The 14851-nt window shown below is 46.0% G+C and overlaps 1 protein-coding gene across 2 annotated transcripts; it reads right to left on the reverse strand.

The window, feature by feature from the left end:
* Positions 1-3682: 3682 nt before the first annotated feature.
* Positions 3683-10985, reverse strand: AKAP5 (A-kinase anchoring protein 5). Of its 2 annotated transcripts, none has more exons than XM_014598841.3 (3): positions 10837-10985; positions 9888-9985; positions 3683-8627 (listed from the first exon to the last, which is right to left on the reverse strand). In XM_014598841.3, the coding sequence occupies exon 3, from the start codon at positions 7980-7982 to the stop codon at positions 6516-6518; it is 1467 nt and encodes a 488-aa protein (XP_014454327.1). In that variant the 5' UTR covers positions 7983-8627; positions 9888-9985; positions 10837-10985; the 3' UTR covers positions 3683-6515. The 2 variants fall into 2 exon arrangements, with proteins under 2 accessions (XP_014454327.1, XP_059579297.1); XM_059723314.1 differs by having other exon boundaries at positions 3683-8810.
* Positions 10986-14851: the final 3866 nt, after the last annotated feature.

The raw sequence follows: 14851 nt of genomic DNA on the forward strand, positions 1-14851 counted from the left end.
CACTCACAGGCTGATAGAAATATTTTTGATAATCCTATTGAAAAATATTTTTCCATCAGTAAGTATCAATATTTACATAAAGGAGACTCAAAAAAGAAATCCAGATGGAGGTGCCTGCTGCAGACATGGGGGGGAGGGGGGACTATGCCAATAAGGTTGTGCTGGGAAGGGGGCATTGCAGGGCCAGGGCTGGTAGCAGCCAGGAGCCTGGTACTGCTGGCCACTTGCTCTGCCCAAGTCTTGGTGCTGCCCAGGTGCCAGCAGGGGCAGAGGCCAAACTCCTGCCAAACCTGGCCTGGCTTCTGTGGGAATTTGTCCCCTGCTCTGATCACACAGGGCTGGGCCAGGCTGGGCTCCGCAGGAGTTTGACCCCTGCCCTGGCTGGGACCTAGGCAGAACAAGTGGCCAGTGGCACTGGGCTCCCAGTTGCTACCAGCCCTGCCTCTCCAACCTCCCCTCTGAGTCCAGCCTTATCAGCATGGCTCCCAGCTCCTGCAGCGGCCCCATGTGTAGGGGGGTGAAGGTGCAGGTGCAGGTGTGGGTGCTCTGAATTCCAGAGCCTCTCTATAATACTCTCTCTAATACTTGAACAACAAGCTGGTTAGGAAAAGTGAACAGAATTCAGCTAAAAAACACCCCCTGCCTCTGTACTGGTTGGAAGATCAACTCTGATTTCAAAGTACAATGTACCCCAGCTTCTCTTACAGACAGGCTGCTCGATTGTTCATTGCACCTAACCTCACTCCTTACACTAGCCCTAGCATTGTTTCTACATTGTGCTGTAACTAGATCTGAAACACAATGGGAAAAACTGCCAAATGCTGTGCTCCTGTAAAATGGTGGATCTCTGCTGACTGCGCCAATGGAGAATTCTTTTCTTATAGGAAACTTTTCAAACGTATCCTATCGTTACACACACACCATTTGTTACCCTGCGCATCTTAAATCTTGCCCCAGAAAAGCTACACAACTGTCAGAGTCAGTCCACTAGAGAACAGCAGTGCAACAGAGCACGACCTGGCATTCCTGGAAGTTTTGTGGCATTGCCTGCACCATCTGTTACAGGAACCGATGGCAGGGGGCTTCTGGATCCATCAGCTGGATCCGCCTCCATTAATAGCTTACGTACAGTGTGCATCAGGACGGTCCAGCTTCCGATGGCTGGGGCAGTGCACTGCATGGGCAGCTCCAGGGCAAGCCTTGGGCCCCCAGGCCACATGGCTCCCATCCCTGGCACTGCACCACGCACCTGCATGAGCGCTGCGCACCTGCATAGGCACCACCCCCTCCACTGCTGCACATGGCCACCTCCACCCCCCACTGCACCGTGCCCTTGCTCCCTGCCCACACATGGCATGCTCCCAGCCACCCAGGCGGGGGCAGGAGGAGGGAGGGGAGTTGCTACTGCAGCCAGAGCAAGAGGAGCAGCAGCAGCAACTCAGGAGGCCCTGGAGGCTGCAACTTAGGCCCTCAGCTCACATGCCAGCAGCTGGCAGCTCTGATATGCACCATTTCCCCTGGATTAGAGTTCATTCATTTGCTTATATGCGTGTATGAAAAAGCACTTACACTTTAATTTTTATAAACTCTCAGCATAAAGGACATGTGCCATGTTAAACAGCCAGATCCCAGCTGTTGGAAATAAGTGCAATTCTGACATTAAAGGATCTATCCAGATCAAAAACAGCAGCAGTGACCTGGCCCACACAGCTCATGCTTCTTGCCTCATAAGCAGGTAGGAAAGCAAAATGCAAGGTTTGTTGAAACCACTGTTTTTACCAACAAGTTTCGCAAGAAACATTTAAACACGCAGCCTTGCTTTCAGCCGTGTGCCACATTACCACCAGAAAACATCTCTTCCTCTCCCTGGAACTCTTCCTGCTATGATTTATAGAGCTGAAACACTCTCCCTTCTTTGCTGCTGTTATAAAAACAAAACCTGTAAGAAAATAAAATATTCAACACCATGCTGCGAATCGCTGGTGGGCAGCTTGTGCAATATGAAAGATGAGCCGTCCCAGCCATGAGTAGTACTGGAAATGTGTCTGGGGAAAAAAGTAGGACAGACTCCAGAGTGAGTAGAGGAAGCAAAAATCATTCAGCTACTGCCAGGCAGAAACCACTTCCATAATAATTTAGGAGGGCAGCAAATGAATTGACTCTTGAATCAGATGCTAGAGAAAGAGGTAAATGTACATGGTCAAAGTCAGACTAAAATCACAGGGTGCATATTGTATTGGTTTCTTTCAACATGCAATGGAAACACATTGTTAACGATCTACAACGTGAATCGGTAGCTCTTGCAAAGCCGAGCAAATGCCTGAATTTATGGCCTCTGACAGACGTTACACTTAGGATGTAATTAAGTAGTCACCTGACCATATGCTAATTCAATGAATAGTGTGGTAAAACAGGAAATAAACCACAACATTACTACACAAAATACATGTAATAACTTTGTGGCTGGTCCCCGTCATGCCTTTGAACATGTAGCCAGCACTCAGCCTCTGGAGCACGCTGGAGTCCTTCAAGACTGCCACATGCTCCCAGGGCTGGGGCCGCAATCCGCTGACCGGGGCCCCCAGCCATGGGAGCACAGGGGAGACAAGCTTAGCGCTTGCTGGTGCAGGGGCAGCCCAGGATCATGGTCCCAGGTTCCCCCTGCACTGGAAGTATGGCACAACAGGATCAGATGTGCAATCCCACGTATGGCATGGCAGGAAGCGCAATTGTTGAGATTGCACATCAGATCCCATCACGCCTTTACTTTAACGCCTGTCAGTGGCCTATATTTCAAGTCTTCTCATGCATTTATTCCATACACTTCCCTTCCTGTTTAAAGGGGCAGCATTTTGTCAGCTGTTTGTTTCTTACTTACTGCTTAATTAACACTAATGAAGTTCTTTGTGACATCTGCTGATCAAAGGTATGACGTGGAAGTGCAATGAGTGAAACAAGAAATTACATTTTCACTTTTCTTACTTTTAAATTGTCCTGTGAACTTATATGAAAGCCGCTATGTAAGAGAAAGCAGGCCTGCATTTTGTTTCTTTGCCAGATTGCAATGAGGAAGAGCAACTCTCCGGGCTGAGACTGACAAAGTTTTGGTTTTTTGCCTTCCTCTGCCCCATGACATGTGGTCTACCTCTTATGATCATCTAGGCGGATTTCACCTAACCAGTTCCCTGCCACTGTAAGGGCCCAAAAGCACAAGCACTGTGCTCAAACTTTCCCTGTATCACGCTGCAATTTTTGAGATTTATTTTTTGTATTAAAGCCACAGGGCAACAAAGTTTTCTGGCCCAGGGGAAGGAGGGCCACAACGAATGCTCTTGTTGACTCTTTTTGACTTAATTATACCGTTACCTGTAATTGTGGGAATCCAGACTTGGTGGCCCATCCAAGTGCTCTGTCTAGTCTACTCCTTGTTCTAGTCCTATGCCTGATTTATGTTGTAACCAAATCTCATTTGCCACTGAGATTAAAAGGATAGGAAGCAATAAATTCAGAAAAACTAAGCCCAAAGTAGGTCTTATATGAGTGAGTGCAATTCCACTGCCTCCAATTCATTTTCATCCCCTTACATCAAGTCTGATTTTGTCCTATTATGTCTGAGGCTTGTAAACCCCACAGTGTAACCGAATTGTTAGATTGGTCCAAATGAAATCAGTGAATCAAGTGATACAATAAAAACGAGACACTTGCTTTAATTTGCAGGAACCAAAATGAAACATTGCGAAAAGGACACATTAGCTTAGCTATTCTCCAAAGATTGCAATTCCCCCAAGGTCTACGCAGCCTTTTACTACTTACTGTGTGGTTCCCAGCTGGCTAGACGCATTCAAAAATGAACAGCAGAACTTCCTCGTGGATTCATCTTTCACTGTAAAATCCCTGCCTAGCTGCCCCACCAATCACAATGCAAAAAAGCACGAGGTACATCAGATTTTAATGAAGTGATTTTCAGCTCTGTATCATCCAGTTCTAATGGAAGGAAAACCAGCAATAGCATAGAGGAAAGGCAAACACAAGTCTGAACATACATCAATAACAACTGCCTGCAGGCACAAGGTAGGAGAACAAGTGTATATTTGTCATTCTCTAAATTCCTACTCAAATCACACATTTTCTCTCCTTTTCTTTTAAATAAACTCTTTTGTTCAACAGGCACCAGCTGGCTAGTTCCTCAGCTAGTGCAAATTAACATGAAAGCCATGCAAAACTGGGTCTCAATGGAGCTATCCCGATTGGCACCAGATGATGATCTAGCTCACTGAGGAGTAAAGCTATGTCCACTTCACAGAGCCCAAGAGGTTCTTTCCACAGCCAATGCCAACAGACCCTCCACAATCAGCTGGGGTCATCTAGACCCAGCACTCTTTCCTGCCTATGCAGGGGGTCGGACTCGATGATCTGTTGAGGTCCCTTCCGACCCTAACATCTATGAATCTATGAATCACAGAGTTGCAGCCTTTCTCCATCCAGCACTGATGTATAGTGCAAGTCTGCTGGATCAAACAGGTAGTTTCCTGCATCCACGTACTGTCTGCGGAGAGTGCAAGCTTTCCAAAGTGCCACGAACTCTTAAAGCGTCTTCTTTTAAAGTGTGACACCATATTCGCAGGGAACAGTATAAAGCACAAAACCATTTACAATGCATATGCTGAACTACTGACACTTTGATCCAGATCACAGTTAATCAAACACATTCCTAGAAAAGAAAACAGAGGGATTTTTTACACCGTCACATCTAGGAATCTTCTTTTAAAGGTCTATACACATGCAGGCATGGTCTTGCTCTTCACTGCTAATATTCAGGTGGTACCGTTGAGTGTGTACTCTGATGGTATTTTTTTCCTTCCTGTGTTACAATGTGAATGGGCACTGCTTCCCAGGAAAATGTACAGCCCTTGTCATTTAATGGGAATCTGAATACTGTCCTTGGGAAAAATCCCTGCATGTTGTCAATATACAGTTGTCAAGTGAGGTTGTGATTTTTGCTTCATCTAAGAAATATTTGGCTGCTGTACATAAGTCATAGCCCTATTACCTCATGTATTCTCTAGCGGTAATAATCAAAAGGCCTGTTTTAAAGAGCTGGGAAGAAACAGGTCAAATGATACATGCGCACACACACGTATATATGATACATGTACATACACACTATAAGCAGACACTTGCATGAGGGGCACATTGCCATTTTTGATGACAAACTTGTTTCAGAATTCAATCTGGCACGTTTCTGGTTGCTTGAACTGGAGTATGACTGGGCTAGATCTAAGTTTTCAGTGGGATAGACCAGAACACCAGTGAGGAGACAGTCAAGTGGAACTGGTGGGAGAAACTGGGGACCGGGGGGACATAACACAGTCATGCAAAGTGGAACAGACTGGGTTAAGGTTAGGAAAGACATGAAGCAATGGAAAAAGCCATCACAGTTAAAAGACATACAAGTAAATTCTGGCTGCATTCAAGGGCACCGGCAGTCATTAGAATAAAAAATAATTGTGAACTATAACAGCTCCACTGATTGCAGAATGATACGATTACAGGACCTATTCTAACCCTGAGGCAATACTTCACCACTAGCGCTCTAGCAGCTCATTTCTATTTATATCTCATGCCATGTATCAGATACATGCTCTAGCAAGGCTTAGGCCTCACTCATCACTACAATTTTATAAAAGCAAAGGGAAGACTCAGCAGAAGGGGATATATGGAACAGGCTGACTTCAGCTCAGCCCTGTACCAATGACATCAGTGGCAGTTTTGCCACTGATTTTAATGAGAAAAAGAGCAGGCAAGTTAAATGACATCATTTTCTTGGCAACACCATAGTCCTCGGTCATGCTCATCTCTACTGCATGCATTGAATGTTCCCAAGACAGTGCAGACAGTAGAAAAGGTCAAATGAAATGCACCATTATCTAGCTGCCCCATTTTGTGTTTTCAAAGCGGGTATGTTGAATCAGGGACACTGATTCAATCCTGCTGAGGACTGAGCATCCCCACATCATGCTGCAGTTCCTGGACCTGAGCTGTTCCTTTAGAACGCAATGGCAAAGTTCCAGCTGACTTCAGGGAGCTTAAGATCAAGTCCCGTAAACTGCAGGGTACTCTGGAAACTGCAGGATTGGGAAACACAGGATGACATAAATAAAATGCAAATAATAGGAAAATCTAAACTATATAGTGGCAACAGGCACCCAACCTCAAAAAAATGAGTTCAGTAAGGGAAAACTGACCCAACAAAAATAACTTGCCCTCTCCACGTTCCCTACAGCAGCATTTTAAGGCCTGGTCCCAAAAGGCATTCTGTACCATATGAGGTCAGCCACTTATTCTTGGACCCGTTTTACATACACACAGCAATGTAACTGGCATGCAGAATTAAACGATATATGCTTAGACCTAAAATAGCTAAGGAGTCAGGACTATTTCTGGCTTTTCATCTTGAGAGTAAAGGTACTTTTTAATTTAAATCGCTTCTCTCTCTTTTTTGGGCATTCTTGTCATCAGAGAAAACTGTTCTGTTTATTATGTTCCAAAGCCATTTCATTAACCAGCTGTTCGATGGATGACTGAATAGCTGCTTTTACAAGTGAAGACGCGGTTTCTATCAGAAGCAATTCATACTGCTCTGAAGTTCTTTGCCCCTGATCACTGAGACCTTTGGGTGAGAGAGCATGGGAACTGTTTTTATCCTCCCTCCAGTGGCCGCTGCCTGCCACTGAGCCCTGTTGGCAATCTGAAAAGCTACTGAAATCAAAGTTCCCACTTTTCTTATTCCCTTTGGGTTTTGTATGACGTGGGATCAAGGGCAGCTTGCAGATATAGCTGGGCTCCACTTCATTGCAATCGTCTGCATCTGTAACCGTAATCACAATGCCCACCCCATCAACATCCTTACTTTCTTCTAATTTAAATTGTTCGTTTGAACAGCTCTGTACATTTGCTGCCTCATCTCTAAATGCTGACTGACTGGAACCCATTATCGTCTCTTTGGATTTACAGTCCTCACTAACGCTTATGCTGCTTCCAAACTCATCCAGTCCAGGCTGCTTCTCAGGCATGGCGTTTCTACCTTGTACCTCGGTGACTCTAGGTACATGCTCTGGTAGGTCCTCAGGCGGCTCAGCACCAAACGCAGTGTTGCCATCATCCTGCTTGGTTACTGTATGCACTGCTGTTTCTGGTTGGCTCCTCGGACACTGTTTTTCCTGGACTATTACAGCAACTGTCTCTAAATTCATTGTTTCTGACTGGACAGGACATGCTGTGTGTTGATCGGTGTCTGGCCCGGGTTCTCGCAAAAGCTCGTTCTCCCCAGCAGAACTGTCACTTTTTTCAGCCGTACTGTCACTGTCTTTCTTTGCAGCAGACTGGCCAAAGGATCGATCAGGGCTAGATTTAACTGCAGTTGCCAAATCCTCGGGTTCACTGGTAGCTTTATTCAAAATGCCCATTGCTTCATTTCCCTTAATACTGTCGTCCGATTCCTCTATCATTTCACACTGGCTGGGTTTTCTCTTGCCACCTGAAAATCTTATGCATGGTATTTTCAGACCAGAACGAACCTCTTTCTTGGGCAAACTCTGCAAGCCAGCCTCCTCTGTACTGGTCTCCAGCTGGACTTGAGAGTCGGAAGGTACGTGTTTCCTGGAAGAAGACTTTAACTTTCTCCTTGGTCTCACAAAACATTTTATAGCTGCCCAGGCTCCTTTTGGTGACTGAGATGGATTTGAAGCTTTCCCTTCTCTGTGGTCCGCACTGCACTGGCTGGTTTGATTCAAGTTTGCAGACTCTTCTTCGCAGGTACCCTTCACGTCTGAAGCCTTCTTGCCTGACTTTTTTCTTTTCTTAAAACAAAACATGGAGGGTTTTTCTGCCTCTTCTTCAGCTGGACGGCACAGTTTTGCTGCACTCTGCATTTCTGACTCTGCTGTGTTTTCCGTTTGAATATCCTTAGCTGCCTTCTCCATACTTGTAGCCCCTTTTTCTTATTTTTTACACAATAATTTTTCTCTATTAGCCCTTCAGATGAATGAACTTCAAAGAAGCTCAAAGGATGTTTCTTAGAAGTTATTTCTAAAGAACATTTAATTGCTTTAATTTACTGATAGGACACTATACAAAGGGATGTTTTGATGGGGTCCACATGTTAGTTTTCTATTTTCATTTGGTTTTATTACTTGCTTTCTTATCCTTCCTCAGAAAGACTTAATATTTACATTTTAAGAACATGCTTTCCTTTCTTTAACTGACCAGACTCAGCCTCCCCTTTAGGATAATCAACCTGCAACACTACTCGATGTGGTGCTGGTATTATTTGATCAATAATCCAATGGTTTGATTTTCAATTCTTGATCTAACATCCATTAAACATTTTCTATTGATGACAGGCAACAGAAAACAACTTCCACTTTCTAATACATTCACGAGAACACTGTCTGAAGTGATAGTAAAACAAAATACAGCAAGTGGCCTTATTTTGTCTCCAATGAGAAGGTCAGCTGTTATTCTGTCTTTTCTCATTTAGGTTTTACTTCAGTTCATGTGACAAGTTATGCCACGCATGCGGAAAAGTATGGCGTAGTCTTTCATCTTTCCGAGTGCTACATGGGCGTCTGCAACAAAGCAAAGCGATGAAAAACATTTAGGTGCTAAGAATGAAAATACATATTTTTTTCAGATTTGTGCATTTTGCTTCTAAAATCCCGTGTGCATCCCGATCCATGGGGGTGGGCAGCAGGGTTAGGCTGTAAGTCTATCCTCAGGCGGACAACTGCAACTCTTCTTGGAATCAGCATCTGAAGGCAAAATAAGGTCACTAACGTGCCACATTAGATACATTAAAGCATAAGATATGAATTTTATATAGAATGAAGGGGAATTTACTTTTCCCCCACATCATCAGAGAAAATACCTTTCTTTTCCATTTTCCAATGATTTCCTAAACATTTTCTACATCTCCCCTACATGAGCTCACAATTCCCTCAAGGGAAATTATAAGCTTGAGACATCTTATATTTTTATCCTTCATGCACAGGATGATGATGTGCAGCGATATGAAATATAAAAAGGAGGCTTGCGAAATCCAAACATAACCCAAACTGTATGAGGCACTCATTTATAGTGCTTGCATGTCTTCCATGGCAACCTTACTCACACAGTGCATGCATTCATCATAAAATGCATGTAATCTTTTTAAAGAAATGCTGCCATCACCAGAACATTATGAACAAACAAATGTATCTAACAGGGAAAGGACACATTTTTGTACATGGGATACTCCCTTACTGGATACTTTGAGAAGTGCTTGAGGAATATTTTCTTTTACGTACGTCTTGAATTCCTTTTAAAAATGCACATATTCTTAGTAGTTTTAAAAAGCTAAATTGAATTGTTATATTCAGCAGTCATATAGTGTTATCCAGAGTGGCTGCAGGAATGTGATCTACTCTGAAGTGATATTTTATTATGAATATTTTTTTTGATAATTAATGTCACGATTTGCTTGCTAAAACTTGACTCAAAGCTCTGTGCTCTGGAGTCCGTACCTATGATAAAATACATGAAATCTGTAACAGAGTGAGAACCTAGCTTAAAAAAATAGATTTAGGAAAGTGTTTCATCATAATCATCATCATTTTTTCCTTTCTTTTGGCATTACTGTGCCTCTGATTGGAAAGATAAAGAGAAGAAAAATCCTAGAGAATGTATAAGATTAGGCGTCTTCTCAGTCTCTTTTTCTTTTCATTTATTTATTGTTCTTTTCTTTTATAACACCAACACACTCTGGGATCACTCCGATACACCCTTCACCTCATGCTAACAACACCACCCCCAATTAAACAGCACAAAAAATCACATCTGGATGCCCTGACCTCTTGCGTGCTCCTCTGCGTGTGTGGCCATTCATCCCTTGAACGTCAGGCGAGCGGGTGCTGACTACCGGCCGTCTTCAGGCCAGTGGCGTCTGGAACTGCAGGGAAGGAGAAGGACAAGGTGCTCGGTGCACGGCTAGCTCTGGGCTTGACCCCATACACCCTTTTCTAGATGAATCATAGAAAATGAGGGTCGGAAGGGACCTCAGGAGGTCGCATCTAGTCCAACCCCCTGCTCAAAGCAGGACCATCCCCAACTACGTCATCCCGCCCAGGGCTGTGTCCAGCCGAGTCTTAAAAACCTCCAAGAACCGAGCTTCCATCACCTGTCTGAGCAACCTGTCCCAGTGTTTCACCACCCTCCACGTGAGAAAGTTTTTCCTAATATCCAACCTAACCTGCCCTTGCTGCAACTTGAACCCATCGCTCCTCGTTCTGTCTGTCACCCCTGAGAACAGCCCAGCTCCCTCCTCTGCGCAGCCCCCCTGCAGCTTCGATTAAATCCCCCCGGCTTTCTCCTCTCCGGACTAAATCAGCCCAGTTCCTCCAGCCTCTCCTTTATCAGTCCGTCCCCCAGCATTTTCCTCGCCCTCCACTGCACTCTCTCCAACTTGTCCACATCCTTTCTGTATGGGGGGTGCAAAACTGGACCCCAGATGCGGCCTGCCAGTGCAGAAGAGAGGCAGCTCACTCCCCTCCTCCTCCTCCTCCTCCCGGCGAGGATGCCCGGAGCCTGCTTGGCAACAGGGCAGGCGCGCCCTTGCCTCCGCCGGGCAGCGCCTCGCCTCGCCTCGCCCCCGCAGGGCGCACTTCGTGCCTTTGGGCCCCGATCCCCCCGGGTCCGTGCAGAGCGCGGGGCACGGGGAGGATGTCGGATTTCCAGGCAGGGCTGGAGGCTCGCGGGGCCGAGGGAGGGGGACGTTTCCCAGGCTCGGGGGCCCGCACCCACCTTGGCTCCGGCTCCGGCTCCGCGGCAGGTGCGGGTGATGCTGCGCGGCGGGCGCGCCCGCTCCGCTCCGCCCCGCCTCCCCCGGCCCCGGGGTGGGTGGTCCGGGCTCGGCTCCTCCCCGCGCCCCGCGGCGGGAGCCGCCCTGCCCCTGCCCGGCCACGTGCGGGCACGTCTGTGCGCCCCGCGCGCTGCAGCGCTTCAGCACGGCGGGCGGGCGGGGGCTTGGCTTCAACCCGGGGGGACACGGTCCCTGGCCCTCGGGGATGCAGCGGCCCCGGGGCTGTGGCAGCGCTGCCGCGAGCCCCGAGCCCCAGGCTGCTCCCGCCACAGCAAGCTGCAGTTGTCACTTGGAGATGTGCTAAAAGGCAGGGCTGTTTGCGGATGACAAAAGCACCCCAGGGAGGGAGAGGCTGCTCTCCTTTTCCTATCGGGAGCTGGCAGGTTTTCTGCCTCGGGAATTTTGCACCAGACGCTCTCCTGCCAGGAGAGCCATTTCCATTTTGCAAAGGTTTCAGCTAAAAAAAAATCCAGTTTTTCTATTTTTATAGAAAATGCCCTTATAGGTGAGAAAGACGCACCCTGGCCGGGTCTCGGGTTGAGCTAGTAGTTCCCAGAACAACGCGCTAGCACGGTTTTTTTCTTCATGCTACCCTCTTACACCTAGCTGGGGTCATCTAGACCCAGCACTCTTTCCTGCCTGTGCGAGGGGTCGGACTCGATGATCTATTGAGGTCCCTTCCGACCCTGGCATCTATGAATCTACACCCCGGCCTCTACGCTTCAGTTAAAACAAAAGTTTCAAGGTGCCGATAACTGAGATAAACAGGAAAACATGCCAAGTGTAGCATCCAGAGGGACCTGAACTTCCCCATTCACTAACAAGAACTCACAATTTACTGCCTCTTAGCACCTGCAAATGGAGGGAGCAGTGTACATACAATATGTTGAACATCTGCACAAGGGAGCGCTGTGCATGAAGCTCAGAGCACCATCTTCCCCCTGCCCTTCCCAGTCTGCCTTCAGCCGCTACAGGCAAGCACCGAACCGTACCCAGTCCAGAGTGCAGACCGGCACAAGGGAGATCTACGTGAAGCAAGCACAAAGAAAGTACTTACCCTTTAGGCATTTTTTTTGGAAATGCACGTACTTTTGCAGCCAGTATTTTCTCCCGTACAGAAATATATGGCATATTTAACTTAGCAGTGTCATCCTATTGCTCCCTTTCTTAAAAGGTGTGTTACTTAGCTATATAGCTGTGCTCACTGGGCATACGACTTGGACGTTATACAGGTGGTGCAAGCCAACCAGTAACAAAGTCCTGGAGCGTGTTAGGGGCATGTCCACCAAAGTGTCAGCTATGACGGCTTGGACACAAAGCTCAGATGGATGACAACCTTGTAGATGAGGAACTTGAAGGATGGGAAGAGAAAGCATGGTTGCCTACAAAAGTGCTTCACGGACTGCATAAAGGTTCACTTCACTGAGTGCAACCCATTGACTAGCTCCTTTGAGCTCTTGGCTGTAATAAGCAATGAAGTGCCACAGTAAGGGAAGACATAAGCCTGTTTAAACACGGAGGGCATGCTCTTAAGCAGGAACAGCACACAAGCCAAAGGCTGCGTTCACAACAGCAGCAACGGCAGCCCGGCTCACACTGGGTGGCACTGAATTTTGTGACAAAAAGGAATTTGCGGTGCATAAGCTGGCAGTTACCTGTGCAAATGCCAGGTGGCCTGACTGGCACCAACATCCTTCATTATGATGGATGCATAACAACACTGATGGTAACTCTTATGACAGATGTGTTTCTGCCAACTTTTCCTTATCCAGCGACGACCCATGCCTCTCCTAGGTGAGTTGTTCCTATCAGGAGCTACAAAGAATAGAAGATCATGATGAAGCTTGTCAGGGCGTAGGCAGTTTTTCCCTCTACCTTAAAAGGCAAAGACAAGGAAGCTAACAAACAGCATCAAGTCAAACACATGTGCCAGCATCATGCGACTAGCATCATATCTGATCACATTTGACTCCTTAGACCAAGTGGTAAAATATCTATTCGCAGTTGAATCAGGTGGGGGCAGATTAGCATGAGACTGGAGTTGCAGCAAGATGCCTTAACCACACTGCCAAAAAGAGAATGTGAATCACAAATTCAAGTACTTCACCTCAAGGTGGATGATACAGATTTAGGTCCCTCATTACATCAGCTTAAATACCTTGCATTTGGAACACAGTTGGGTAGATAAATTGCTCAGAACTCAGCTTTTATGGAGTTTCAGAATAAGCTGATCATGCAGAAGAATTATCTGACAGAGGTGCTAAGGCTATGCGAATAGGCAGGGATTCCAGCTAGACCGAGGACAAGCTTTTTTGCTTGAAAGCAGATTTTTGAGATACAATGCTTGCGTTCTTCTAATATTTGTCTTACTCCGGCAGCGAATGTGGCATGGGCAACATGGGAAGAGGCACATATAGCGTGTACTCTCCCTATCTTAATGCCCACGGCTGGCCCCAAACCAGCAGAATTAGGTTAACATCCCACATTATGTCACGGATGGAACTTAGCAGAAATGCCACCATCTTGGGTAACCATGGGGATGTTCTTTCCATGACACACACAGTTTTCCAGGTCTGTAAAGGCACAAGGAAGTCTTACATCATTTGGATTTGATCGCTCTAGACAAAAGCAGAAGGAATGGAGGGGGGCAGGGAGGGAGACTTGAAGATTTATCCAGTATGTAAAGTGTTCATGGATCCATAGATTGTTAGGGGCTGGAAGGGACCTCGCAAGATCATTGTGTCCAGCCTCACAGCACTAGGCAGGAAAGACAACTGGGGTCAGGTTTATAAAAAAAAAAACAAAACAGCAATTAGTGAATGCCCACTGAAGTTCAGAAAAGAGGCAATTAGCTTGTTTTGTGCAAAAAAAAAATTATGATATCCATAAAATTGAACTCTAAGGATGGTTAAGCCCTGGAACAGGCAGTCAAGAAAGAATGGGAAAAGCCCATCTGTGGAGGTTTTTATAAAACAGGTTAGATGAGCATCTTTCAGGGAGGGTCTGGGTATAATTACCTGCCTCAGAGCAGGAAGATGGATTAGATGACCTTGTGAGGTCCCCTTCAGCCCTGTATTTCTATGATTAATCACTGGATTAACGAGATGTCAACTGAAATAGTCCTTGCAGAAAGGGAGAGGACAAGCTGCTTTCTAATGTTTAAGAGCGTCATATTAAAGAACGTGAAAAGGTGACCAGGAAAGAAAAAAGGCAGGTTGAAGGAATGAGATGGGCTGTTCGGAAGAGGGGGATGCAGCAGGAAAAGCAACAACGAGACGAGAGAGGAAGATTGAATGAAGAAACTGGCACCTGCAGGCTGGCCAGCTTGCCTCCAAGAAGCAGCCAGCACAGGATGCCTTAGTTGAAGGAGCTCCTCATGTACCTAGCTATGCACTACACATGGGGAAAAGCAATTCCTGACCCCATGCCAACAGTCCGTTCAGACCCTGAAAATCTGATTGCAAATACCTGCTTTGCTTTGAATATTATATAAAAGAAAATTTTAAACAAGCCTAAAAATGCCTTTTAGGAATCTTATGACAACTTAAGTTATTGTAACTTCACTCCTGTGACAGCCCCGTAATTGTTACATAATTATTCTGATAGCTTGCTATATATAGTGTGCATGTATTACAGCTGAGCCCATATGCTGATGCACACTCCTACATCAATGCTTCTCCCAGTCACTGCAATTCTTTAATATGTTCTTAGGCTCAGATACAAGCAATGGGCCTTGCAGTCTGATGTGGAAAGGATTATTCATAGATATTTAGCTGCTTGCATGGGTAAGATTTTCTCTTCAATTGCTGGATTAGCAGAACTGGTGGTTTCACTTCAGATCTCTTGCAGTCAATGGTAAGCATATCAAAATCCACTGAATAAAATTTAGGCAGTTTATTTTCCTACACATGACATGCAGTATCCAGGAAGGGATGTGAGATTAAACCTAAATATACT

Source organism: Alligator mississippiensis, chromosome 2, assembly GCF_030867095.1.
Source record: "Alligator mississippiensis isolate rAllMis1 chromosome 2, rAllMis1, whole genome shotgun sequence".
Lineage (NCBI taxonomy): Eukaryota > Metazoa > Chordata > Crocodylia > Alligatoridae > Alligator > Alligator mississippiensis.

Excerpts from the sequence above, each read along its gene's own strand:
- AKAP5 (XM_014598841.3), bottom strand. The coding sequence starts at position 7,982 with ATGGAGAAGGCAGCTAAGGATATTCAAACGGAAAACACAGCAGAGTCA.